At 39.7% G+C, this 27895-nt stretch overlaps 1 protein-coding gene and 1 long non-coding RNA gene across 2 annotated transcripts in view; one reads left to right on the top strand and one right to left on the bottom strand.

The window, feature by feature from the left end:
• On the bottom strand, nucleotides 1-24159 carry wnt10a (wingless-type MMTV integration site family, member 10a). Its single transcript, XM_034886663.1, has 4 exons — nucleotides 23397-24159; nucleotides 21256-21521; nucleotides 15821-16194; nucleotides 1-1048 (listed from the first exon to the last, which is right to left on the bottom strand). The coding sequence occupies exons 1-4, from the start codon at nucleotides 23459-23461 to the stop codon at nucleotides 512-514; spliced, it is 1242 nt and encodes a 413-aa protein (XP_034742554.1). The 5' UTR covers nucleotides 23462-24159; the 3' UTR covers nucleotides 1-511.
• LOC117953531 overlaps nucleotides 5136-27895 on the top strand; it is a 96649-nt gene continuing 73889 nt past the window's right edge. Inside the window, exons 1-2 of the long non-coding RNA XR_004658633.1 lie at nucleotides 5136-5192; nucleotides 24020-24023. This is a non-coding gene — a long non-coding RNA (uncharacterized LOC117953531). The remainder of the gene's footprint in view (nucleotides 5193-24019; nucleotides 24024-27895) is intronic.

The raw sequence follows: 27895 nt of genomic DNA, 5'->3' as shown, positions 1-27895 counted from the left end.
TTTTTTTTTTATCAGCCTTTCCACTTTATATACCGCTGGTGCTATGAAGCAATATTACTTTCTTTCTGCATGCAGTCTACTGCTTACTCTCAACTTTCTCTTTAGTCACCTGAATCTCATGCAGCTGCACGTCAGTCAACATACGCTGAGGAAACAACAATATTTTGTTGTTTGTTTGTGCCCAGATGTCATATTCGGAGCTTTCAGATATTTATCTGATATAACTAAGTCCCTTAGTCTCAACAGGAAGCCAGTAAAAATCCATGCTCTTTGAGGGAGCGTTAGACATATGCCGCAGGTGCACACTCTCTATCAACATGCACATCTATCTTTCAGCTGGCTCAACTGCTTTAACACTCTGTCCTCGCTCTTCTGGAAATAAAGCAGTCCACCGCAAAAAGGTATGGGGCAAATATATTACAGTCATATTCCCCTTTCAAATTGATAGTCTTGATTATTTTTCTTTTTCTTTGTTTTCTTTATTGTGTACAGTCTTTTAGTGTGTGTTTCTTCATTTACAGACACTGACCCACTCTGTAATCCTGCACTCTTCACACACCACGTAACAGCACCAGTGAAACTTGCAGTTGCAGCGTTCACTCCGCGTCTGCTGCAGGATGTTGTGGCCTCTCCCGCAGCACAGGCTCTCACAGTTGTCCATGCCGGGGCTGGTCTTGTTGCAGATCCGGCCCTGCGTGCCCACCGAGTCCGATCCCAGGTCCCGCTCGCAGAAATCTGGCGACTTTTCAAAGTAGACCAGTTCGTTGATGCTTGGCCGCCGCCGATGTGTATGGTGGTGGTGATTGGGGTGGTTGTTCTGATGATGGTGGTGGTGATTGTGATGGTTGTGGTGGTTGTGGTGGTTGGAGTGGTCGAGTTGTCCGGTATTTCGGTTGTGAGCCTTGATAAGCGTGGCGATGTGGAAGCGCTCTTTGAGGATTGAGCCGACCACCCTGAACTCTGGGGTGACCTGCCAGCAGGTCTTCAGCTGGCAGCTCCCCGACGTCCCGTGGCACTTGCATTTCCTTCTCATGTGGTCGAGCACCACCTGAGATAAAAACGCAGATGGAGACAGACAAAAAGAGAGAGTGCGATGGAGAAAGGATATGAGCAGAGGCGAGGAAATGAGAGGAGGAGAGGGGGAGAAAGAAAATGAGAAGGATTAATGACTCATTTGATTACTGGCTACATGTTAAGTTCAACATACTCAGTACATGTAGACCTACAGGCTGTTGCAGACTGCATGTCATGTTTCAAACTGTGTTTTTCTTTCTTAAATTTGTTTGTTCTTCTAAGCACGCCACTTTTCCACCGTACAGTGAATGACACATAGTGCCCTGAAGGAGTATCGGTCCCGCATTTAACAAGCCAGGTGGTCTGACTCTGAGCTTGTTGTCAAACATACTGATATCAAATAACACATATGGATGCCGGCATTACCCAAACAGACAGTCGTGTCATTATTCATTTTTTGGCTTCAGGTAGTGACTCGAAGCATGACACACATGGAGCTGCACACTTGAGCAGTACAGTCTTTATATTGTTATATTTTACTTTAATGGTTTAGTGCTAGCCAATGGAACTACATCAAAATTAACAGCCAGTAGACAGTGTGTAGGCTGTTATATTTATTTAATTATTTTTAAAAACGCACGCATTTTTACACACTTAATGGACTTGTTCATCTAACTGTGGTTCCTATAGGCCATGTTATAGAAAAGTGCTACAAAAACATTGCTTTTTTTAAAGTCTAATACATTTTCTTTAAGTGCTAAAACAATGTTGCAGATGTCCACAGTGTGTGCATAAATAAAAAAAATAATATATATATATATATATATATATATATATATATATATATATATATATATATATATATATATATATATATATATATATATGTGCAGATATACATAAACAAGAGTAAAGATAAAATATCCCGTTAGAGCATAACCAACACTGCACCTACCAACCCCTTTCACAACATACACCAAGTACATACCATATGGCATGAATTCTGTCCATTCCTATATTTCCTCAAGGCTATGTGTATGCATCTAAGTGTGTGTCTGTGTGCTCATCAGTCATCATCTCTTCTAAACTTTAACATCCAATTACCAACAGGAACACCAGGCCACCCAGGGTTCTGACAGATGCTGCTGCCACCCCTATTACAGTAACAGACACACACAGACACACATGCTGCACACTTGCAATGTCCAACAGATTCCACATGTGCAAGCAATAATTATTGCTAATCTCCAGACACGTATACAAACAACACGTGACTGTCACCTACATACTATGTGTCATCCACCCAGAATGAGAAAGAAATGGCAAACCATGAAAAGTATGAGCAATTTAAACAGATCAGAACAGGTGTTTATTGTTTGTGTGTGTGTGTGTGTGTTTGTGTGTGTGTGTGTGTGTGTTTGTGTGTCTGTGTGTGTGTGTTTGTGTGTGTGGGAGTGCAGAAATGATCCTGTAGACACTTCTTGCTTTGCTTCAGAACATGAAACTTTTCTAAGAAGAGAATTACACAGATTACATATTACATAGTCAACCTCCCTCCATCATTTAACCAGGATCTCATTTATTGAAGAAGCAGCAGTGGAAGCGGAAGAATAGAGGGGGAAATTAGAGATGGGAGAGATCTATCACGTATCTATTGAGTGTGACAATCCAGTTACCTACTTCCCCAAAGTCAAGGTCCGATGCAAAATAAGATACAGCAGAAAAAAAGAAAAGAAAAGTGTTTCCAGATAATTTTGACTGTGTCCAGGAACTCTGGGAGATATCAGCAATAAACCTTTTTTTCACGTCATAAATCTAATGTACAGTATGTACTGTATGTATGTATGTATGTATGTATGTATGTAAGTTATTTCCCTTAATGCTTCCATCTTTCTCAGAGGGAGCTAGAACAAGTTGTAGAGGGCTTGGTAAGTGTGCTGAAAGGCCTCATGTCATGCTGTGCTGTGGGTTTCCCTGTTGAGGAAACCACGCAGAGAAAAGAAGGGGAAAAAAAATGTTTTCTTGTTCTGGAGCATGAATGAGGAAGAGGTGGATAAGACAATGGAATGGTGATAAACGGAGCTGCTTGACTCATCTGATTGCAGTGTCACGGTTAATAGTAAACAGTCATGGTATTAAGAAAGAAAAAAAAAATGTTTTAGTTGACTGCCAAAACATGTGGAGCAGGGAAGGTTATGATGTGTAATGAAGAGCGGCAACAAATTCTTAATGAAATACTGTTTTGCTAAAAATTAAAGGCAACTTAAATGTGTTCATAGAGTTTGAGTCAGATTATGTACATATCAGTTTCCTGCTTATTAAGACCCATTTATACATCTGTAAAGATATGCTAATACGTAGAGCATTTAAGAAAGAGAAATGTTAGGAACATTGATGCCGCAGCATGAACTCATTTTTATGTTGAATTATGACAGTTATACAAAAGAACAAAAACCTTTGCCGTTTTTGCATCATTGCATGTTTTGCTGATAGTATGTTTCAGCATAACAGAAAGTGACCAATAAGTATGGATTTTGGATAAATATGGTTCTACTGTTATTGAGAGTGTTGAAAACAATGTACACAGAAGCTGTGCTCAGTGGTGGAGAGAGGCTGTGAGACTTTATAGTAAACAACATTATAATAGCTCAAACAGCACTTGCACTGAGTCCAGATTGCAGTGTTTGGTTCAGTTTTTACATAGTGGCAGAGGCAACCCAGGAATCACAAATGTGCTGGCCTTAAACAAACACCAAAGTCTGTAATCAAAAAACTCTCCAACCCACTTAAACCTTAAAGGGACTAACTGACCGAGGAGTCATAATTGCATCCACATTGCTTCTGTTTGAAGGTACGTTTACAGCAGGATAGGGGTTTCAAAGGACAGTAAAACAACAAAAACAACGGAAAGTGTTACTTCTAATATTATGGTATATTGTGGAAGGAGAAAAAATAAAAAGGCAAGTTGTTCTGTGAGATTATGATCCACTGCAGCGTGTTTCAAACTTGTTTTAAGTCTATCGGCGAATAGTATAATTTAGTTCATAAGACTAAATATTTTCCAAAGGCGGAAACCAAACCTTTGCCTTCCAGTATTGCATGTCTGGCTTCCATACTTAATGGTTCAGAATGCAACAACATGAAATAGAATGTTCGAAAAGCTCCTCCTTGAAATAGCAATTGTCCAATCCTGGTTTAGCAACTGTAAAAGCCATGCCAGGCCTGTGGATGTCTTTACATGCCGCAGCAGTGTGTATGGGGCTGTAGAAATCATGTATTATAAGAACTGGATACAGCGTTTGAGGAGAAGCCCCGGTCATTCCAGTGAGAGTTGCTCATTGGCGCATGAAGTCATCATGGTGCCAAAACTGCCTTGAAAAATACTTGGAATTAGCAGGCACACTAGAGACTTCCGCTGGCAGAGCTGGCTACTTCCAGGTTAGCGTTCTGCTAACTTGAATTGGGATCAACTTAATCGTGCGGCTATTCCGGATTGTCTAAATTTCATCAGACTGAATGTATTTAATTCTGTTAGTCAAAAGAGTCATGTTGCAGGGCTTGTTGTACGAAATGTAAGCACTAATTTCCGGATGTGTCTTTCCCCATGTAAGTCTGTGGGTCTTTTTGAGGCAGCAGGCATCACATGACGGGCTGGAAGTTGTAATTCCACTGTTTGACCACTATGTTCAATTTGCTTCAAAACCCGGCACACCTCCTGGAGAGCTGGGCTGTAGTTGTAACTCTGCATTTAAAGAGTGTGATGTCTTTGTTTTAGCCTTTTCCCCCCAAAAAAACTAGAACATAAGTAAATTGAACAGTGGATTGGCATGGATTAAACAGTAAAGTAAAACAGAATTGTTATCGGTTCAGTCTATCTAGTTTAATATATGACAAATTGATGTATAAAATAATGTTTGTACACCGTGTGGACCCTGGTCCTAGATGCTATCGGTAACATATACATATATATATAGAACATACATTTTTTCTTCCCATGAGCCTTTGCACTGTTTCAGGAAGAACAATTCAAACAACCCGGCACCTCCCATACAGAAACATGACATTCTTAATTATCTCTGCTTAATATGATATGTGTACTCTATGTTTAAGATAATTACTAGAAACAAATAATGTAATTTAGTAATAAATATGTTTTTTAACAAAACATGAAAGAATAAGTAATGACCACTAACTAAATCTGGGTTTACAGTGGTTTCCCTAGACGAATTTCAGCCCTCACCCTAAAATACGTTTTAAAAACGTTCAAAGTTATAAGTAAAAGTAAAGTAAATTAAAGTAAAAGTAAAATGGAAACAATTAATGAGTATTTTGTACAAAAATATTTTACCAGTGTGCACTTGCTTTAAATTAATCCAATTGAATTACTGAATTAAATTTTACACTGGGATTCAAGGTGTGACCCAATCTGTAAAGCATTCACCAGGTCAAATGAATAGAATGGTTTTTAATCCAAAAAGTAGGAAACAAATTTGAGCAGTGAGCTCTGATCATCCGCTTGTTGATTTTTGGTGTGGATTTCATGTCAGAAGATGAGTCAGAAAAACATCTTTTAAGTGGGGGTTATGACTGATAAAGAGAGAGAAAGAGACAGAACACCAAAACATGTTGTGTCTGTCTCTGTATCTGTGTTTACCTTATCTAACTTACTGCGGAAAAAAGGGAAAGTAAAGTGATGCAGTGATTTATTGTTGCCTTATTGAAAATCTTGAGAATTAGCCCCGGGCACACTCTAGGCTGGTTGGTGGCGTACAGCAAATGCGGGGGAGAGGGGAGGGTAGAGAAAAAGAGAATGACAGGAGGAGGAGATGATCTTTGGATAATCTCTTCGCTGTCCATACACTGCTTGATACACAAAAGTTGTTTGTGTGTGTGAGGATGTGCGTGGGCGATATTACAAATCACTTGTCTGTCAAGCTAACAATCTGTCGAGGCTCAGTCATTGTGTCATGCTGCTATTGGCCATGGAGATTAGATTTGAATCACCAATCCTATCTAACCTGTCATCAGCGGTGATTGTCTTGGCAGCATGAGTTTGGAAGTATGCAAATATTGTACATCTCACACAGCTTGAGTCACTTTGTACAAGCTATAAAAACACTTTGCGTGACACACTTACTGTCAGTTATACGGTGGTGCATGATAATTTGACCAGAGACTCAGTGGTGACCTAAAGTCTGGGTTTAAAAGGTATAAAATAGGAAAATATGTTAAATGAGGAAAATGTTTTATAGATGAAAAAAGTCATTTTAATTTAAGATAGACAGAGCATCTGAATGCAGAGTCAATGCAACTGAATGTTTTTTGAGAATATTTCTTTCAGAAAACTGCTAATACATGCCACTCCAGTGCTTAAACACTAACATTGGACATACACTGAAAGATGTAATTGCTTCAAAGTCAACGATGGACCACAGTTAGAAACTAACATCTGGCAGGTTTTAATTGGCTAAGAGAGTAAAACAGAGGCATCCATAAAACAACCCTTGACAGAGATCAAACACAACATGTTGGCGGCAGATTAGGACTGCAGGCTACAGTATACAGTAGGCCGGGGACAAGTACAGCAAACTAGAGTAGCAGAGCACAGCAGACTACAGTGCAATCAAGAAGAGGGGAGAAAGGAAACCGAAGACCGGAGTTGAGGTCTGGCCTTGGTACCACAATCGCTGGCTTCACTGAAGAACAAACAGCAGGAATCAAAAACCAGAAAACAACAGCAGAGAAAGGAAGGGTGACGGCATGTGACCCAGTTCCCCAGCCAGAAATGTTCAATTCAACAGTTCAACTATGTGTAGTGGTATATGTATATATATATACTACTACACATAATTGAACTGTTATTCGGAACTGTACTTGTACTGAAAACTGTGATCAACTACAGTACTGGAGTATGCCAAAGGTGAGGTGGTACCACATACTCCTTTCAACCTACACCTGATTTTGTCATCTTTACCGAATAACAAGATTTGGTTGAGTATCAATACTGACTTTGTTATGAACAAGTTGGTGAGGACTTCCAACTTAGCTTTTTTGGAGATGGAAAGTCCTTAAGCATGATGCACATGACACCATCCATCTCTGAGGGAGGGAAGCAAATGCCATTGAAGAATTAAAGATGAGCTTTTAACAACATTAACGAGGAATCCCATACCAGAAATGTTCCCTCTTGTCAAATGTGTGAGGTCATTCCTATACAGTATATTCTGTCAACTATGTATACAGTACGTACACAAGCTAGGGCTGTGCAATTATTCAAATTGTAATTGTGATGCATTTCGGTTCTTGACTATGACAAAAACAATGTAATTGAGACAAACAATTATTTTGCACATTACATTTTGCAAGTAAACTGTTACTTTGTGTTTTATTTCTAAAGTGCAACTTCAAAAAGTTCAACAAGAAAAGTGTTGAGAAAAATTCCACAGTTCAAAGTGTTTTTACTGTTGATTTGTTTAACAATTTTACTGTTTTCAACAAATTCCACATCCTTTCAACGTGATTTTGTTATTGACCAAAATAATCGTGACCATGTTTTTTTCTTCTATAATCGAGCAGGAAAGATAAAGAAGTCTGTGAGAGTGTGTTATTATCTCTGCCAAGGAGGTTATATTTTGTTTTGTAACAAACAGAATCAAAAAAAATTCACACTGCATTAATATTGTGAGATTGGGCATGCCTTGGGGGGATGGGCCTCGGGGGGAGTGTCCTTCTAGTTCAGTATGAAATTCTTACTTTTTGTCTTATGTTAATCCACATTAACAATCAACACTTTCTGCAATATAAGATATATAATATGGTAAATGTTTGCCATGTGCTGAGCAAACATAACCAACAGCACAGTCTTGGTAAGTAAATGTACTAAGTACATGTGTAATTTATGCCTGATTCTCTGTTTTGTTCAGCATAATGAGTTTAATTGTTGGCCAGTATCTGTCATCACCACTTACTGCTTTTGGGAAAATCCTAATCTAATGTCTGTGTGTCCCACGATCGACCCTTCTTGCTGATAAACAGCAGACTAGTCTGCATGCTGCCTTGTGTTTGTCAGTTCAAAGAAAATCTACTAAAGGACCTTTAAAGCCAAGCAGAAAGCCAAGGCGATATCAAAGCACACAAACAAATCCCACAGCAGCACATTAAGCCCAGACATCACTTTAAACAAATCAAACGCCTCGCTTCAAAAGAACAGTTAAGCGTACGCAGACAAATACACACGCACGCATGCAAAGCAAAAGCATAAAGTATACAGTGAGAACTACATTAGAACGAGAGTCTGTGCGTGTGTGTGTGTGTGTGTGTGTGTGTGTGTGTGTTTGTGTATGTTTGTGTGTGTGTGTGTGGGGAGTATTTACTCACTGTTAATTGCACACAATTGCACAATGTCCACAGCTCTTTGAGACTCTAATAAAATGTTATTACCAGCATAAGCACTTACACCTGCTAAGCTTTTACTATAAAACATTTTACTTTGTGTAGATTAACGTGTGTTTGTGTGTGTGTGTGTGTGTGTGTGTGTGTGTGTGGGTGTGTGGCTGAGAGAGTAAAGGAGAGGTGTGTACACATGCACATAGATGTTTGGTGTGCATGTGTTGGTGTGTGTGCAGCATGTGGTGCGTCAGGTCTCTGGAAGGCTCTGCACACCACCGGCCTCTGAGGAGCACATGACTAACCCCGCTCAAATGTTGCTATTTTTGATCAAACACACGTTTGCTTTTCATGTGGGTTTTGAGTCAATGAATTAACATGGATGGGCTCTCCACAGCAGTTTAATATCGGACATTTATAAGCCAGTCCCTCACACGATGGAGCCTTTCAATCATTTGTTCAAGCTGCAAAGGTCAAAATACAACTGTGTTGAATGCTTCAGACATGATCGGAGCAGAATAAAATCCCAGTCTTTCTTAATGACAAAGAAATTAAAAAAATGTCCCCAATCCTAGGCCTCTTTATAACGATATACACCAATTATATACATGTCCCTCTGTTTTCTCTTCCCATAATATGTTGTTGAGTCATCTTACTCCAATCAAATGCAGTTTGCGGCTAGCTAATGGGGCTGATAGAGATGTGTGTTGGGATGTCGTTCTCCAATAACTCTGTTTACATTCCCCAAATAAATGTTGAGGGAGCTGTGGGTAGAGGCCAACAGTCACTTTTGAGTGATCCAGTCAGAGCTGAAGGATTTCCTTTGAGTCCCCCTTCTAACCATAGCCTGTCCACATGCGCCTCCACTCTCACTTACTGAAACTATGAGGATCACCAAGAGTAGAGTCAACAAACCAAAGACGTGAGTGCCATCATAAACACCCTAGAAAATGTCTCAAAATGTCTCCAAGATCGTTTTAAGTACTGATAAGCAGATTGTCTTTATTACAAATTTGGAAAGGGGGGTCAAACGAAAGAGAGATCTTAGAGTTTCCTTCCTGAAAAGGGGGATATTTTCTCTTCTTACGCCCCTAAAGTCCGGCCCTGATGGTAAATCGTAATTACCAGATTGCCGGTAACGTGGCAGGCTGTTTCATAGCCAGCACTGTCACCACCTGCCTAATGAACAGACAGGATTCAACAGAACCTCTGCATGGCTCTAAGCTCTGCAATATGAACACAGGAAAGCGTGCCAAGCGATTGTTTCGAGGTATGCTCTCTAAATGATTGAGAAGAACGCTCAAAGAAAAAAAAGAACTTGGCGAAGAAATTACTGCCCTGGTAAAGTGTTTCCATGACACAAGCAGCCAGTTTAAAGCTGCTCTTCTTAACAGCTGTGTGTTTCTGGTCCACTGCAACAACACCATGGAGGGCTGAACTGTTTATCTTCACAGAAAAGTTAATACAGATCTTTGAAATCATTAAAAAAAATGATCAATAAATATTAATATGGAGAATAATAAAATAACTACAAATCAGTTGAATTGAAGGCAACTTCACGTTAAGTGGAGCCATGCAAGTTAGTTAAGCAACAACTTTTACATGCCTTAAATTCAGTTTGTCGATTGGATTTATCTAGTCTCGCATTGCCGGACGATCCTCCACAGCACGGCATAAAGGGTCTGGCTAGGGAGAAAAATGTGCTCTGGTTTATTGGCATTTCTTTAAACCAATCACAATCATCTTGGGCGGACCTATGCGCCAAGCGGAGCCAGGGTGCTGCTGCAAAATAGCCTCTGGAAAGAATTAGTTTTGGTGGAATGTGTATGTTCAAAATTAGTTTTAGTCATGCAACAGAAAACAACAGATAATCTAGCTAGCTGTCTGGATTTATTCTACATAGATCTGAGGAGCAGGTAAATATAGTCCTCAGAAATCAGAGTATAAAATTACAACACAGAGAAAGAGGAAGGAAATGGACATCCGGATGAAAAGAGGAACATGGGGCGGAATTTCCTGCAACACTGGAACATTCCCGGAAGTGGAACGTTTGGGATATAGACTAGGATTTATCTAACAATGTAAAGCAAATGCTTAATATGTATGTATTAACTCTAACTAATATGTTCTTGTTTCACAAGTTAACAAGCATCCTGTAAAGTGGCCTTGGTGATATACTGACATCATATGTAAATTAATCTTCTCTCCACATAAATTTTTGTGCCTCCTCAGTGTACATTATTCTTCCTGCAATCAGCCCTGCTGGAGAGAAGTTGAAGGAGGCAGAGCAGAAGAGAGAGAAGAGGGGAGGGAAGGAAGGGCGAATCTCTTTCTACTTTCCGCCCCGGTGTTTGAAGTCTAAAATCTTTTGCAGGGTTTTAAACATCTGTTTCCAAACTGCCAGCAGCCACTAATTAGGGCTAAAAACAAGACGGAACGTCGTGAGAACCCTAGGGTGGGCATGAGGCGACATGCACACCCCGCTAAAAAACCACCGCATTCCTCTGCCTAAAGACTACTTCTCTCTACAAGGGGGGAGTTAGGCAGGGGAGGGGAGGGGAGGGGTAGAGGGAGGGGAGGTGGTGGTAGTAGCGGGTCGGTGGGAGGAAAGAGATACGGGAAGGGTAGGCATTATTTTGAGGCCCCACCTCTCAGTGTTTTCTGTTTGATTTTGGGGGCTGTGTGTGTGTGTGTGTGGGTGTGTGTGTGTGTGTGTTTGTGTGTGTGTGTGTGTGCGCGTGTGCATGTTTCAAGACCATGGAGAGTTTTTTGCAGCCTTTTTGAAGTCCATTTGAAGTCATCAAGGTGCATGGCATTTACAGTTTAACAGCTCTGCAGTGACTCATACTAAGTTTTGTTCTCTGTCTTTCCCTTCTATTTTCTGTCCTTCAGTGCCATCTCTCTCTCTATCTCTTTCTTTCTTTCTCCTCCATCCTTCTCCATAGCCAGGAATTGACTCAGTGCATTAGAGAAGTGGGCAGGTGAACGACTTGCACTCTGAACCCAAACTGAGGTCATTATGGGTCGTCAAGCTTTTGTCTAAATACAAGAGGTGAAGGTCGGGAGCAGCGGGTGTAGTTAAGTCCTCGCTGGTTGTAACTGGAATCCTTTCCAAAAAGACAAGGTGCAACCTCTTTGATGTTGATGACTTTGAGTCAGAGTTTCTCATGTTTGATTGATGCTCCGGCTCTCTTGGCTGGTAATTTACAGCCTGGCACAAAGAAAACTAAATGTATTGTGAGGAATCTGAGAGCAATATTGAGCCTTTCTGAATTGCAGTCTTGAAAGATCAAACTGTAAATTGAAATAAGGCAGAGTAGTGCCAGGTACGGCTTGTTTTCTTTCAGCTACCGTTGCTCTTTTCAAAGTTGAATGGGTGTGACTGATTACATATTCTGTTTCTCTTTTCCTCAGGGCACTTCACCTGCCAAATGGTGGAACTGGAAAGCTTTGATGAACTTGTTTGAATACAATTTCATAAAGTATTTACATCATTTACTTTATGAACATTTACCTCCCCATATGACAAAGAAGCACCATAATGAACGTATTCTGTCAGTGTTTGATTCCGGGGATATCTACAGGTAAAACTGGCTCTTCTTTACCCTCAAATCTTTAACACATCCCACAATTCATGGCAGACATCAAGCCATTATATTGACACACAGTCTAAGCCTAAACAGAAGAGAAACTTCAGCTTGGTTTTGACTGATTTCCCAGCACCTTTATATGGATTCTGTCAATATAGTATATCTATTTTTCGAATCATGAGCAGTGATGTCTTTCGTTGCTATTGTTTTGCCAAACTGTTCTCGGTCACGTATCACATGTAATTGAGGTCATGCCTATTGTGTATATAAAAGACACATTTAAATATGAGGCTAATTGGTGTCTGTGTCATCATGCCTTGTTGAAAGTTACAAAATGATGTACATTACTAACTTACCTCCGAGGAGTTTATTCCCCGGAGTTCTTAAGTTTTCTCGCCATACAGATTCCCTTGGACTGGGGTGGAAATCGGGGTTGCAGCTGCTGTCGTGGTCCTGCTTGATGTACTGCTATGCCCTGCAATGCTACAAGTACTATTTATAGTCATAGTTCTATTTTCTTTGTTGTTACTATGATTGCCACTGTTCATTACACCAACTGCTTAAATCATCATAAATCATGTTTCTGTATATCTGTATCCGTGTCTCTGTGTCCCAACCGGCAGCAGCAGATGGCCGCCCACCAAGAGTCTGGGTCTGTCTGAGGCTTCTGCCTGTGAAAAGTTTTTTCCCGCCACCAAATGCTTGTTCTTGGGGGGAATTGTTGGGGCTTTTTAAATTAGAGAGAGTGGTCTACTTCTGCTCTATCTGTAAAGTGTCCTGAGATAACCCCTGTTATGAGTTGACATAACATACATGAATAAAATTAAACTGAATTGAACTGAATTGACTTGAATTTAATTACTGCTCACATCATATCAGCCCCCATCTAACGTGTATACACCCAAGTCCACAGCACTGACTGGAATTTATGTTGCCAGTTCTACATCTATGACTACCTTCGATCCGCTACTGCAGGGAGGCCAGCTGTTGTTGAGTTCGGCTGACGTCCTGCACATTTGTGTTTTGTCTAAATAATCAAGGAAACCAGAAGTAAACTGATGGAGAGATACAGGCCCAAATTACTCAGGAGGAAACAGGGAACAATGAGTAATTTACGGTGGCTTCTTGTCTCTGTTCCAGCACAGTATTGTCAAGGCCTTCACTGGTCTCACTGCCATTTATATATCTTCTCTCCCATTGGCCCAAGGCCAAAAACTATGTATGGATTATCATTCTCTTTGACAGAATGTTTAGTTACAACAACATACAATTAGATTTAAATTTGTAGTTGTAAGTATTTATTAGAAGGATAACCCAATAAACTTTATTGGACTCTTTTACGTAGTCAGAAACAGCCAACAATATACAACATGATTGCGATTGAGAGAGAGAGAGAGAGAGAGAGAGAGAGAGATGCACCACATCTACAATAATACCTACAGTAACTAAAATAATTATAGAATTGTTGCTCTTCTTTTTCCACATGACAACTTAAAGAAAATACCCTAGCTGCCAGGGTAGCAGCCTCTAATCCTGTTTTTACTCCATTAATAAGATTGTTTTTCAAATCTTTCTCCGTCAGGAAAAACAACGTCTGCTGCCCTGTGGTACCACATAAAGCTTTTGAAATGGGACCTTTGGCAGGAGTTACCGTATGTTTGGACAGAACAAAACCGTAGTTGTGATGAGAGAAATTCCCATTTGATACACATTTTATCAGAATTGTTGCAAAAAATATGCAGTGTGCCCATTCTGATTGAAGTTACTTTCAAAAAACAGACTTACTGTTATTATTTTTGTTGAAGACTTGACTTGAACTATAGAGTAACCATCAGCTTAGGCAAAACTCCTACACACACACACACACATGCACGCACACACACACACACACACACACACACACTCAAGTTTATTTCTGCTCTCCACCAGCAGAAATAAACAGCAATGTAATAAAAACGTTGATCTAGCTAACAAAAGCAGATATGTTTGTGCACTGCAAGCGTTATCGTTGGCCCAGTAGCACTCGACCCACCCATTCTCCCCCTCTTTTATTGTGTAATACGTTTCCTTGTATAAATCATATTAAAGACAGTTTTTTGATTGCTAAACGACAGTGAGCACAACTGAAGCCACATGTGCAAAACTCCAACTACAGTTACCAACAATCACCTGAAGTAAACAGTTCACATCAGCTGCAAAACTCATTCCAAGGAACACAACTCTTCACACACGTCTCAAAACAGGCTGAGTGCAGCCAAACACTATGACCATCCTCATCTAGATAACACACACTGTCACTGAGAACACACTGAGTAAAAACACTAGCGGCAAACACCAATATAGAAATTACAAACTTTTCATCTTTACAGTTTGAACACACTACTCAATGGTTTCTTTAAAGAAAATATATATATATATTTTATGATATACCATTTTTTACATAATATAAACAAGAAGGAATGAAAATCCGCAGTTTGCTTCAGTATAGTATTTTGTCTCTAGTAATTCATGGAATTACTGAAAAAAACAACTAAAAAGGTGCATGACAGTAACACAGAATAGTGTGACTATTCCTGCCTCTCTCCAGCATCATGCAGCAAAGTTTTCTTCATCACATTGGATGTCTGCATCATCTCTAAATACTAAGGATTGTGGTCTTGCCACTGCTTTCACCTCCATCACTTTCTAAAAAACAGTAAGTCCACAGCTCTACTGTAGTAAAGGTAGTGTTTTTTCACTATTTTATAGCTGTGTATGTAACCTCAGACATCTTAACTGGACATGTTGGTATCTTTACTTCTTTCTCTAAAAACGGTACGGTGTATTATTATTTCATTCTTATTTTGTGTTTGGTCTCTATATAAATACCACATATGTTCACTTACTACTGCTTTGACTTTTAGCTAAAATTGCAATCAGCAGTGTTTGATGAGCACCAGACTTAAATCTATTCTGTTTCGAGGACAGTTGTGACAGCATCGTGATAGCATTTGAACAATGGGCTGTAAATCCACAGTGTCATGCTCGTTGTGGTTAACGTGATGGGATAAGTGTGTAGAGTTTTGAAAACTGTGTTCAAGCAATGAAAAACAAACTAGAGTTTGGTCCACATGAACTGCTGCTGTGCAGACTGGAGTTGCAGTTTCACACCTGTGGCTCTGGTTGTGCCCACTGTCTTCTAGCAATTGAAAAAAAGCTGTAACATTGATAGCAGAGGGAGACAATGTTTCTAACTGCGTTAGGTTAGCAAGGTTAGAGTCAACTTCATTTAACCTAAGTGGTAATATCACAGTAATAACAGTATTGCCCCTTTTATACTTAATTATTTTAAACCTAAAGCAGGATTTTAGCGATTAAGGTGCGAGAGACAGATTATTTTTTTAGAAAAGGAATTGAAGCAGCATCTTTTAGTCCCAGGTATGAATCAATCCTAAAATACAATTTATCCTACATTTCCGATAATGCAGCTGGATAGCATTTTTCACTAGATCCTCTCTGCCTGGCAAATGCACACAGAGAAAAATTCGTTGTGCCAAAGAAACTTGATGTGTAAAATTGATGGAGTGCTCCTTTAATTTGAAGGAAAAGCCACACATTTCACAAAGTAATTGAATTCAAAGTCAATCAAAGCCATAAGATAAAGTGATGAGGCAAGTGAAAATGTCTGATATGAATGGGTATTGAATCCAAATTTTGCTCTCAGACATAATGCTGCACGGCTTAGTGCTGCACAAGGAAAATATTACAAAGACAAACAGTGATACAAACTCGGAGAAACACATGCATTCATACACTCACTTCCTCTCACTTCCCATCCCCTCCCCACTCACCTGTCTCCCAACTCTGTTATTATGCAGTCTCATACGGGCATGGATGTCCTTGTAGGTTTCACGTGCATCCAAGAAGTCCCTTGAGAACTTCTCGCCAAATTCCACATCAGGGCTGCAACCACCCCACTCCCAGGAGTCCTGGGGTCCCGGCAAGTCGGCAGGGAAGTGCTCCATGACGCCGTGTACCATACCCTTCCCCCGGTGGATGGCCTCCAGTTGCAAACGGTGCAGTTTGATGCGAAAGGCCTCCTCATCCCCACGTCGCTTCTTGTCACAGCTGCATGCTTTTAGTTTGCCCATGGAGCAGGCGTTGGCCACTGCGTGCACCACACCTGCTGCTGCAATGGCATACGCAAAGGCACTTTCTCTGAAACCTGTGAAAGGACAGGGTAGTGGTGTTGTTACATTGCCCTTATTTGAAGGGTTATAAGAACTGACACAATCAGGAAACAGAGTTTGGGAAAGGAAAGACTGGGATATTTTGTCTAAAAATAAATGTCATAACACATAGTTTCATAGCTTGTAGTCCAAGACACGTTTACAGTTGAAATGGCAGTTACTTGGATGGAATTGAAACTCTCTAAACTGAAAATGCGATTCCACATGACACATTCATCATGTGAAAAAGCGTATGAAAGCTGACATAAGGGCCGTGTCAATAGTCAGCGTTGTGACAGGTTTCTTTACAGTAAGAAGCTGCTGTAGGCATTCACATGTGCTAAAAGATGGAGTTTGTGTAAAATATCAACTATCTTTTAATAACTTGCAGGCAGAACATACTGTACAAGTGTGCATATATCATGAACCTCCTCAGCTGAAACAAGAGGATTACCAGAGCGATGGAGGATGACATTTGACAACAATTCAAAATTAAAATTAGTATGACTAAAGTTCTGTTTACAAGTGTGTTTTTTTTTAGTTGTGTAACAATTTTCTATTTTTAACTGAAACAGCATTAAGAACAGCAACAAAGCCATTTCATTCCCCTCATTCAAGTTCCGTTGTAAAACCTTTTGATACAACTTGTCAAGTCATTTTCCTAGCACTAAAACTCATTTTAACATCGTCTAACTTCTCTGTTACGTGTGTCAAATTTGTGAGTTTGCACACTTTGTTTCATGCTTGATTAACAATGCTGTAGTAAAACAGCTTCCTCTGTTTTAATAAAGATACTCGTGAGAGTTTTTCCACATGTTTATACTGTGTACACACATTCCAAGACTCATAAAAACCTGCAGAAACATCTGGGACAATAGCAGTGTGTTACAAACACTTGCGTACTATGTCTCTATGGGCCATGTGAACATGAACAGAATCCCACCACTCCCATCAGAGGACTCATACACTGATATACAAGATATCTGGCTGTGCAACTCACTGATGTCTATACTTTCTGACGTCTGTACTATCTCCAGCGAGTGGTATGGTCCTAGTTCCTGAATGTGTGCTACATCACTGTATGAAACATGTTCTCTGGCTCTGCATCAGATGGCTGCTCCTTGTATTTGTTTTTGTCATTTTGTATCTTACCGTCAAAGTTTAAAACCAAACTTTGGTACGGTACGTAGATATGTTAAGGTTAGAGAGGCTGATTAGGCCTAACCACAGCTTTTGCTTTGTAATCACTTTCAATTGGCTCAGACGGACTACTGCATGTAGAGGAGGTGGTTAACGGCTGTGTTCATGTAATCTCTCTACACGTGTGACTGCTTTTGCCTTTATAGCTAAACACATCCCTTTCTCCTCGACAGCCAGTCTAACTTGCATGCGGCAAATGAGTAATGAGTACAACTCTACCACAACTGATCTGTAATTCAGCAGACTAAAGTATCAGCGCTCTTACACTCACACTGGTAATACACACATTCACTGTGTCCATGTTGATGCATTTCTGATAAAGAAAAAAAATCCATGTCCAATTGTGGAATCCGTGAATCTTGAAAGGATGAAGTGTGACAGCACCTCTTGCACTTGTACCCTCTACAGTGTTTGTTGATAGATCTCAGCTTACTGCCTGTGAAGATGGTGCCCTCAGGTTCTACTGAAGCTGCCTCACTAGTGCTCACTTACTGGTGTAGAAAACAGTGAAGATTCTAATGGAAACTTGTAAAGAAAACATGAAAAGAAACCACTTGGGAGTTTATAGCACACTGCTTGAAGGGGGAAAAGATTCAGGCTGCCTGTTTGAGTCTTTTAACTTGAACTGCCTCTTTTAGCACTGTTTGATGTTACTTCCTTTTTTATATATTTTAATAAACTTCATATAATTTTGTTTTTGTAAGGCATGTTGCATTTTCTGGACTTGTTTTTTTTACTTTCATGAAGCAAGGAAGCTTCTCCTTGTTTCAAGAAACTGGCAACATCACCCACAGTGTCTCTAGATGCACAAAATCTGCATTTAACACTGCACTACTTTTTAAGCCATGGTTGGGAACTAGCTGTAAAAGACACAACATGGATGTTTTATGACTTTTAAGGTTAATAACAACATTGTTAGCAAAGCATTGTTTATTACTGTAACACATCCAGCAGATATGTAGCAACATTAGCATTCATGTTTGTTTCCACTTGATGAATGAAAGAAGGCTATTCACTCTCCTTTTAGCTCAGGTTTGGTCCCCACCAACTGTTGAGAGAAATAGCTGGCTGTTTAGCAGCTCTGTGTTCCACTATGTTTACCAGCTGTAGTCGCTAACTTTGTCTGCTATTGCTGGGACAATAGCACACATTGGGTTTATCAGAGCCACTATTTTCTGAAAACAACTTACATTCTACATCTAAAACATGAGAACGGTGTGACTGAACCAAAACAATATGCTGTTTGACCCAAAAAATCAAAAGACTCTAAAGACTAAAAAAAGACTAAAAATTTCTCTTTGGATTTATCACTAATCTGTTAATCTCTTTAACAGAACAACACGCAAGTAGTTTGATCCGTTGTTATTATAAAAAATATTAATTATAGCAGCTTTAATGTGCAACATCTTATTAAGGGCAATTATGAATTTGGTTTTATACCAGCAAAAACAAAGACAAACACACACACAAACACAAATTGTTCTGACTATATAATTTGACTTGCTTACTCACAATCTGCTCCCCCTCCCTCCCTTATTCCATCCTAACACCTTGACTCACACAAGGTGGGGGAAGTGAAAGGGATGGCACTTAGGCACATTCTTACAAATAATTTACCAGCCGCGACATGCCCGGCTGAACTGATGGCAGCGGAAGTGACAAAATGAATTAAAGATTCAAAGGAAACTGTCACTTTGTGTTATAGAAACTGACTAAACAGGTTTATGCATTTGCCGCCGAGAGTTGGGAAAGTGCTGAGAGCAAATTCACAAGCACTTGCACTGGCAAGGGAAGTAAAAGCATTAGGAGCAGCCCAGCGAGGGAGGACTTTGATACAGTGACAGAGAAACAGCGGGAGAAAGATAGAAAGAGAGAGAGATTCTCCTATTTCTGTCTATCCATTCTTGCCTTGTGTCCTCTTTAGCCCAGTTCTAGATGCAGGCTAAATTGCAATGAACATGGGCCTGTAAAAGCTATCAGAAACCATCAGCAGAGCCAGAGGGGATCCGAGCAGCATCTGATTTAATAAAATTAGACGTCATCACCAACACTGAGATGCAGGGCCCCAGATACGGAACTCCAAGACTATGTAGAATCAGAAGATTTGAGAAAGCTCTGCAAAAATATATGAACAGGCAAGGTTCCAATTCCCCAAATTCCCCTATTTCATTTGAATCTCATTTTACTAAAATGGTTTCATGTTATTGCGCACTGCCCTTCTGAAGTAGCTGCATGCAACAATGGGCCTGCAGGACACACACTTGCATTTTTTTTTTAGCTTCAGTGGAGCTTCTGTGAACACATCAACATGTACTGTAACAAATGAATCATCCAATTTAAAAAGGTTGTTTCTGTCAGTGTTTTGGAGTTTCTGCACCCGAGGCAAACCAGGGATTCCAGACAACCAGCAACTGCCTCAACTAATAATGGCAAACAGCCTTTCAATGAGTCAGTAAGGAGTGAAAGTAAGGCCAGAGGTGTGTAAACATATACGCTGGTTAATAGTTTTTTTCCTTAGGATTCACAAAGGTCCTTAATGAGGGTTACAAAACTAAAGTCTCATGATTGTATTGCACGCAGATTAAGGAGAACATAAATTATAGCAACACCCCTCCAGGGATGATCTGACTCATTTTATCAGTTTTTTTTAATGGGGAATTCCATTAATAACAAAGATGCTTTAAATTATCATAGCATTATAATTAGTTTTTGACATTTTGGGCACTTTTTATACATTAAAAACTAAAAGAAATTGTAATGAACAGATAGATAGTACAATGCAATGTATCAATATGAAATGCTAGAATGTCAGTAAAGCACTGTGATGCAGTTCATTCCAACATGCCAGGGGTCCTTTCAGTAGAAATAATTTGCTAACAACATTTTAAAGCCTTATTCATCAACAATTTGAATGCAACGTGTGTGTATATAATTGTATTAAATATTTTTTTTGTTTTGATCATTATCTTCATCCCAATATGATGAAATTGAAAGAAAACTCAACTCAAGACTCAAACTTCCAACCATATTGTGTATTGGCCATCCATCCAGGTGGTCTGGCTATTAAGAAACTGATGCCTTTTCCAGTCAGTAACCTGCAATGAGTCCATCTAAAGGGCTTCCCAACACTGAAGATCCTCTTTCAACCTTTGTGGCTTACTTGCAAAGCTCCGAGCATTAAAAACCATCAGAGAAAACTGATCTGCATCAATTTTGGTAATCTTAAAGTGACTAACAGCTTTTGAAGTTAGCTTTTCTTTTGTACGGGCTATTGAGGAGATATAGTAAGGGTTAGAAAGTAGATACTGTCTGCTAGTCACTAGAGATAACCTAACCTTCTGGACGACTTCATTCAAGAAGTACATCTATGAGGGAAAATTATTCCTAATCTTTTGTCTGTGTTTGGAGAATAATATTACACCAGTGCTTGTTCAGGACGTTTATCTTTGTGGAGACTAATCTTTCTAAGCCTACCCTTTCAAGGTATTCTATCAAAGTGTGTTTGAGGATGAGACCACAGCCTGTTTATAGACTAAACTTTTGAACTTCATGCTTGTACATTGTTTTTCAAGTAGCCTACCCTTTGGTGACATCTCACCTCCGTAGCCTACACCTCATTGCCCCGAAGGTGTCTTATAAGCTTTCGCAAATGGGGATTTTTTTAAATTTTGTAACATGTTACATCAAAAGCATATTGTTTCCCTCAGAGCTGCGATTTAAATTTTAAGGTGATGACAATAAGCAGAAGAGTAAAATGACAAAGTAAAATAGTTAAAAGAAAAGCAGATGTGAATTGAACTAGCAGTTTACCGCAGGCCTACGTCGGTAGTATATCGGATTACCAACAATACACTGACCTCTTTTAAAGACTATGCTGTCGTAGGGTATTTTGTTCCGAGTCTCCAGGCTGGAGCAGTTCCAGCGGTGCCCTCTGAACTGGTGTTGGCACTCATGGATGGCAATCTGGATTCCCTGGATTGCTGAAGCCGTCACATCTGGGTTCCGCATGCACACCTCCAGCTGGCGCCGCGTCAACCCAGGTAGTGTGAGACACACCGTGTTGGCATTTAGGATTGGGTCGATGTTTGGGAGCTTCAGGCCCAAGATTTCATTGGAGTCTACCCTGCATGGAGCACATAGGTCAGGTTATTAACTCATACATCTCTTGTTGAAGGAGTGATAAGGTTTCTGTTTCTGTTCGCTGAGAGTCACACCAATGCTCAGTTCTTACAGTACAGACGTGATGGTCCCCACTGTTGTCGATTCCTTTAAAACCTGAATAATACACACACTGTGGGTCAATTCTTACAAAACCATCTCCACATGCTGGCGGTTTAAAGGCGGAATGCACTCTTGCATATCTTTATTCATGTTTTAGTTTTTACGATTTGTTCTCCTTTTTAATTGTACAAAGTTGTTACTAATGGAAAAATGGGCAAAAAAACACTGACGAGGATCTGTTGGTTCATGCTGATGTAGATGAATGCGCCAAAATCTGTAACATACTGTGCTTGCATTTAGTGTTTATGTATGCCAAATTCAGGTTTGGTCTCCTGATCTCTACTTTACTTTTGATGCTGCGCAAGATGGGTGGATAGGGGTGGGAAAAACACAAGCTTCGGCTTCATCCTGCTCCTTTTCGGATTTCTTTTGTACATACGGTGTGTGTATATGTACCGTGTGCATGTGCGTGTACATATATACATATGTTGTACATTTGTTAGAAATAAAATAAAATGATTTAAAAAAATAATAGTTGTACAGTGGTCAGGTGAGTTCAAGTGTTGGACGAGAGAACAGCATCCACTTTGTTGACATGAATCCAAGAGTTCCAGTAACAGTTCCATACACACAGCTGGGAAGAGAGACCTACCCCCCTTGTGCTGTAAAGTCACCTCAAGAAATCAGTTAGTGTGTACATTTGACTTTAGGCTGCAAGGTGTGTCTTAGTACTCAACTGTGTCTGCTGCTTCTGTTGCAGATCAATCATGTGAACAATAGTTATTCAGCCGAGTGACAGCGGCTCTTTTCTACTTCACAGAGAAACAGTAACAGCGGTAACAAGGAAAACACAGGCTGCGCTGATGATGGCTTGAGAGCCAAAAGGTGCTCAAAAGTAAAACACAGGGTGATTGTTGTAGCGTTTGTATGACCGGGACACACAAATCAGGAGCATGTACAGTGTGGCTGTGGGCACACACACACACACGCACACACACACACATGCAGGTAGACGCACATCTGTCTGAACACATGCTCAAGCAATCCCCGACATGCACACACAAATACCCAGGTGTAGCGAGGAGAGCGTAACACACACACACAGACACTCACACAGCTGCAAAAACTTTGCATTTCTTTCCAGGGTTTCATCAAACATGTGTAACTTCAGCAAGTTTCTCTTCTGTAAGCCTCTTTAACCAAGAAACAGACTTAAAAGTTCCACTAGTTCTGAGTATTACACTGTCCTTACAATCTAAAACACAGCACGCTGTGACATCAGCTGTTGTAAATTTGCATAAAGTGGTGTACTACTTTCAAGGTGGCATTCCATGTTGAAGTTTTTCTCTCTGTAATTCCAGTTTGTTGTTGCTACCTGTGTCCTGCTTGGAGAATAGACCGGTTCTCCACAAGTAAATTTCCAAAGGGCAGCTTTTAAATGATTGGCAGCATTGTTTGGGAATGGGAAGCATCCAATTGGCAATAGACCGTTTTCATATTTCTACATGTTTGATCTAAGTCAGCCAGAGTGCTGTAGATAATTTAACTTTTGCTTAAATGAATGACAGCTGACTTGTTAAAGCAAATACATGCGTTGCCCATTTAATTCACAGTAACCAATAATTTAGGCTGTGTTAAAAAACAGATCAATAAAAAAGTGTAAGGGTCAATTTGAAATATAAATACATTTTTTGAACAGTTTTATGAGATAAAAACCTGTTCAGTGTATGAAGTTGAACATATATAGTGTTAAATCAATCCTTTAAACTGAACTCACCTTTTATCCAAGAGACAGGTGACCACCATTAAGACGCATGTTACTCTGAGGACTGAGTGTCCCATTTTGTGCCTTGTAATTATAAAGGAAAAAAAAAGAAGAAAAAAAAGTTTAAAAAGAAAATAAAGAGACACTAGTTTAAAGTCCAGTATTCCGCCTTAAAAGTTCGGGGACGACTAAAGTATGGGAGGGGAGGGGGGGTAGGGGGAGGGAGTCAGGTAAGGTCCGGCTGAACGTTGGCTTGACAGCTCCGACGACGTCCAGATGTGGCAGCCAGCGACTTGACACTCATTCACAAAAATAATTAAAAAAACTAAAAACTAAAAAAAAAAGTTTCATCCAGCTCAAAAACTTACTGAATGCAGGAGTTTGCTAAAGTTTGAGGAAAAAGTCAGTGTTGTCTTTTTCTCACACACATCCATACACATCCCTGTTTCTCCGCCGTGGCATTTGCATTGGAATAACATCCGAGAGAGACGGCTGAACCGACATAGGCGCTCTAAATGAGGGATGTTTCGGTGTGCTCCGATAGTCCTCTAAACTATACTGCACTTAGCGCTTCGCCAGCCCACTTTTTTTTTCTTTCTTTTTTTGCGTCACCCAGGGAGAAGAGGAGCGCCGAGGGAGGTCAAGTGCCTCGTTAAAGCAGGATAGAGATCCTTTTAGATAAGGAAACCAGAAACACTTAGCCTGAGCCCTCTGTGTGGGAGAACATTTATATTCAGTGGAGGAGCGATGCTGAGGATGAGGAGGGGGACGACACAGAGTTGCAAAAGTGAAGAATACTTTGGTATTGACTTCAGCGACTTCAGGTTTGGTTGAAAAGAAGAATATGGTTATGAGGAGGAGGATAAGACTGATGATGAAGATAATTATGAGTTGTAAAAGGAAGTCCAGGGAAGACTCACTTTTTTGTGAATCAAACTAAGGGATTCATCGTGTTATTTTACTATTTGTTACCGTTATTTTTTTTGTCCCTTTTATCCTTGAATCAGACCATTGGCTTTAGCTGTTGTGTGTGTGTTTGCATCTGTATGCATCAGCACACACACTGTATACTGCAATGACAAAAAAACTAACAATTGGGGGGAATCTTATAATTTACATCATACATTTAACTTATTTCCACTCTTTAATTCAAATTCAAACTACCTCAACTATTTGACAGTGAACGTTATTTCCCTTCCCTTCCATGCCTTGAATTAAGGTGGCACATTATTCATAGTCATGACATCTAACGAGAAATATTTTTAATACAACGTTCAAAACTGAGCAGTTGAGGCTAAAATACTTTTACTTTTAGTCCCTATAGGTCAAGCTAAAAAACAAACTATTAAATGCGGCACCCCTGCCATTAAAATTACTCAGTTTTGTCTGTATATAAAATGCTAAAGCAGTTGCCTACATACATTTGCAGGTCCTGCCATGCCAGTGACGTCATCGAAAACGCGATTTTTGTGTTGCTAAAAAAAGCTATTTTGATTTTTTAAAGTAGAAGTATTAGTGTAATTTATTTGTAATCATCATAACCAACAAGTTATCAACGTTTTTTTTTGTTTAGTTCAGTTCATCTTTAAATCAAAATCTCTGGCAGTTTCATGGAATTGCCGGAAATTCTGTGATGGGCCTGCGGAAGAATGCCCTGAAATGAACACGGACCCTTAAGTTAAGGGAAAGGTCGTGGGTGGGCGGGACAACAACGAGCTGCGTTTAGGAAAAGAAGAACGGGTTAATTTAGGAAAAGAGGAATAGGACGGTTGGATTTTGGAATCGTGACACGCGGAACACAATCCACGGTCTCTGGGTTGAAAGTCCTGTGTTGTTTGAGCCATCCACTCCCCCTACCAACCTCCTGACGTGGATTTTCGGGCTTTAATGCTACTAGCTACTGTTGTCGCTCTCAATGCTACGTCATCTTCTCAATGACTTTACTTTGGCATTGTTTTCCATAGTGGCCACACATTGACAAGTAAACTGATTTTGATGTGAACAATTGTTGGAATTTTCCTTTAATGACAAGCTTCTGTGTAAACCTAAAGTTGCAAAGTTTGAGTCACGTCAATGTGAGGGCCCTTGTGTGCTCTGTGAGTAGAAAAAGCATGATGAAAAAATAAGGGCTTGTTAAAATTGTTGACTGAAGTTCCCATTGCTCTATAACCTTGCCTGTGTGTCATGGCCTTTAATCTTTCAATTTTAAATGACTATAAAGTATAACAAAAAGCTCCCTTGTTGATGAAGACCACGTGATATCACTCATCTCAGTGCTTTATGAGTAGCCTAGAATAAAGATTCAGAAACCACAAATAAAAAGGTTTCCCCCCACCATTGGAGGGAAGTAAGCATTTTGGCAGCATGGAGTCACTAAAGTAGTAAAACACTACACGGGTTTAGCATTCAGACCCAATTAAGTTGCCATACACAAATTTAGAAGATCAGGGAAACAATCCCACATCAAATTTGCTCCCAGGGGGATATACATTCATTCATCACAGCACCCTGATCTGGAACATTTGGCAGGGACGCCAACTTTGCGCCTAACTATTCCAAGGCATGGGAGGAAAGCAGGCTTGCTAATAGACTTAGTGGTTTTGTGACTTTGAGTTTGGTTCTACAGCGGGATGTGTTGCATGCTGTCATCCCGATCTTTCTGTCTTTCTTGCTCTTATCGTGACTGATGATAAAACAACTTGACTGAATTAGAGCTCCTTATAAATGCGACTCATGCTCCACTCCCCTGGCTCTGCTTGGAGAATCAAAAACAGCAGCAGACGAAAATCTGTCAAAGGTGTTTTTTTCTTTACCATAAAAAAGTCTGGAAGGTTTGCAAGGCCATTACTGACAAAAAAAAGACATGAATGTAAGGCATCATAAATATAAATATGCTCATGATGAGACAAAACTCACACTCAAAAGTGTGAAATGAGATATTTGACTTAGCAAGTTTAAATTATAAAAAACGGTGTCAAATATTTGACTTAAAGCAAGACTATGCAGGCAACTTTTAAAAGACAAAACTACAAATCTCCTCTTTAAACTGAAAAGTTGAATCAAAAGAAGTACACTTCAACTGTGCTTAGGACAATATGCTCACTGGTTTTGCTGCTACAACCTTACTTGATCTAGTATGACCAGGAGTGTATTGGGACTAATGGTAGCTGAAGCTAACATAACTGCCATTATAGAGTCAGTGTGCTGATAATTGTCACTTAGACTCCCTTTAAGTGCTCTGTTTTATATTTTGTTTATAGTTTGTCTATGAATGCTTTAATTAACTAAAAAATATGAGACTAAGTCAAAGACTATAAGATATTACTCTAAGTAGAATCCGGAAATATTGTTAATCCATTTTTAATCAAACCTTTTATCTAGTTTTGTCAACTCAAGTCCAAATGTTCACTTTCCATGAGTAACCGTTCACATGTTTTCATTTACATTGTGGATATGTGCTTCCAATGGGACGCTACTTTGATGCAATCCACAAGTCCAAGTCAGAGGTCAAGTTAGTGCTCAGATGAGATGTCGCAGACCTCAAATTATTACCCGTCAATGTGGCTGAGTCAGTGTGGCTTTCCCAAATATCATTAGGCTCCACCTGTTTTTATTTAAGCATTACTACTCTCAAAATGTGTTGATGATGACTTTGGGGCCCAAAAAACACGTTACATATTCATGCTGTGGACCTATTACACATTAGTCATAATAAAAACGATATTGTGCACACACACTCACGCACATGCAGACACATACTACACACAACTTCTACATCTGGACTGGAGTCCTTTGCCAAGGAGTTGGGTTCGCCGTCTCTCCCCCTGCCTTTTTCTGTGTGCGCTTCTCATTCTCTCTCTCTCTCTCTCTCTCTCTCTCTCTCTCTCACTCACACACACATACACCTTTAATTGTTTCCTATTCTTCACCGGAGAGACAGTATGTTCCTGGTCAGTTACATTCATTAAAAATGATATGGGAAACATTTCAGTGCTAGTCCCAGTTCAACTAGACTCTTGTGTGTGGAGACGTTAAGACTATTTTTGTAAAATGCTCATGCAAAGGTTGATTTCATAGTTCCCTATTTTATGCCTGAAAATTTTTTGTTTTAACATGATCTTCCTGTATCCCTTGAAAAACAGTTATTATTATTTTTTTTATCTTGCTCTACTCGCTCTCACTCACTCTGCTACATGAAATATGAACCTGCTGAGCATCTAATTCAATAATAAGTGAAAACACAGAACATTTTGTGTCTGCTTCAATTGAATCTTTATTGTCCTGCAGGGAGAGAGACGGCCAAGCTAAGTTTTCAAAGTCTGGGTGCGAGAACAATGTAAACACATTAGGTTATGCAATATTTATGAATATATTGTTTCTGGTCTTGTGCAATCAGACTGTTAACTTTTAGTGTGGAAGTATCAGGGAACAGCAGGGATTCATGACTGAAATGTAAAACTTTAAAATATAACATTTTATATATAACATATAACATATGTTTGTTCTGTATC

The sequence above is a fragment of the Etheostoma cragini genome, chromosome 11, assembly GCF_013103735.1.
Source record: "Etheostoma cragini isolate CJK2018 chromosome 11, CSU_Ecrag_1.0, whole genome shotgun sequence".
NCBI classification, from domain to species: domain Eukaryota; kingdom Metazoa; phylum Chordata; class Actinopteri; order Perciformes; family Percidae; genus Etheostoma; species Etheostoma cragini.
Note: the sequence above shows the minus strand (reverse complement) of the source record. Positions and strands in the feature narration are given on the sequence as shown.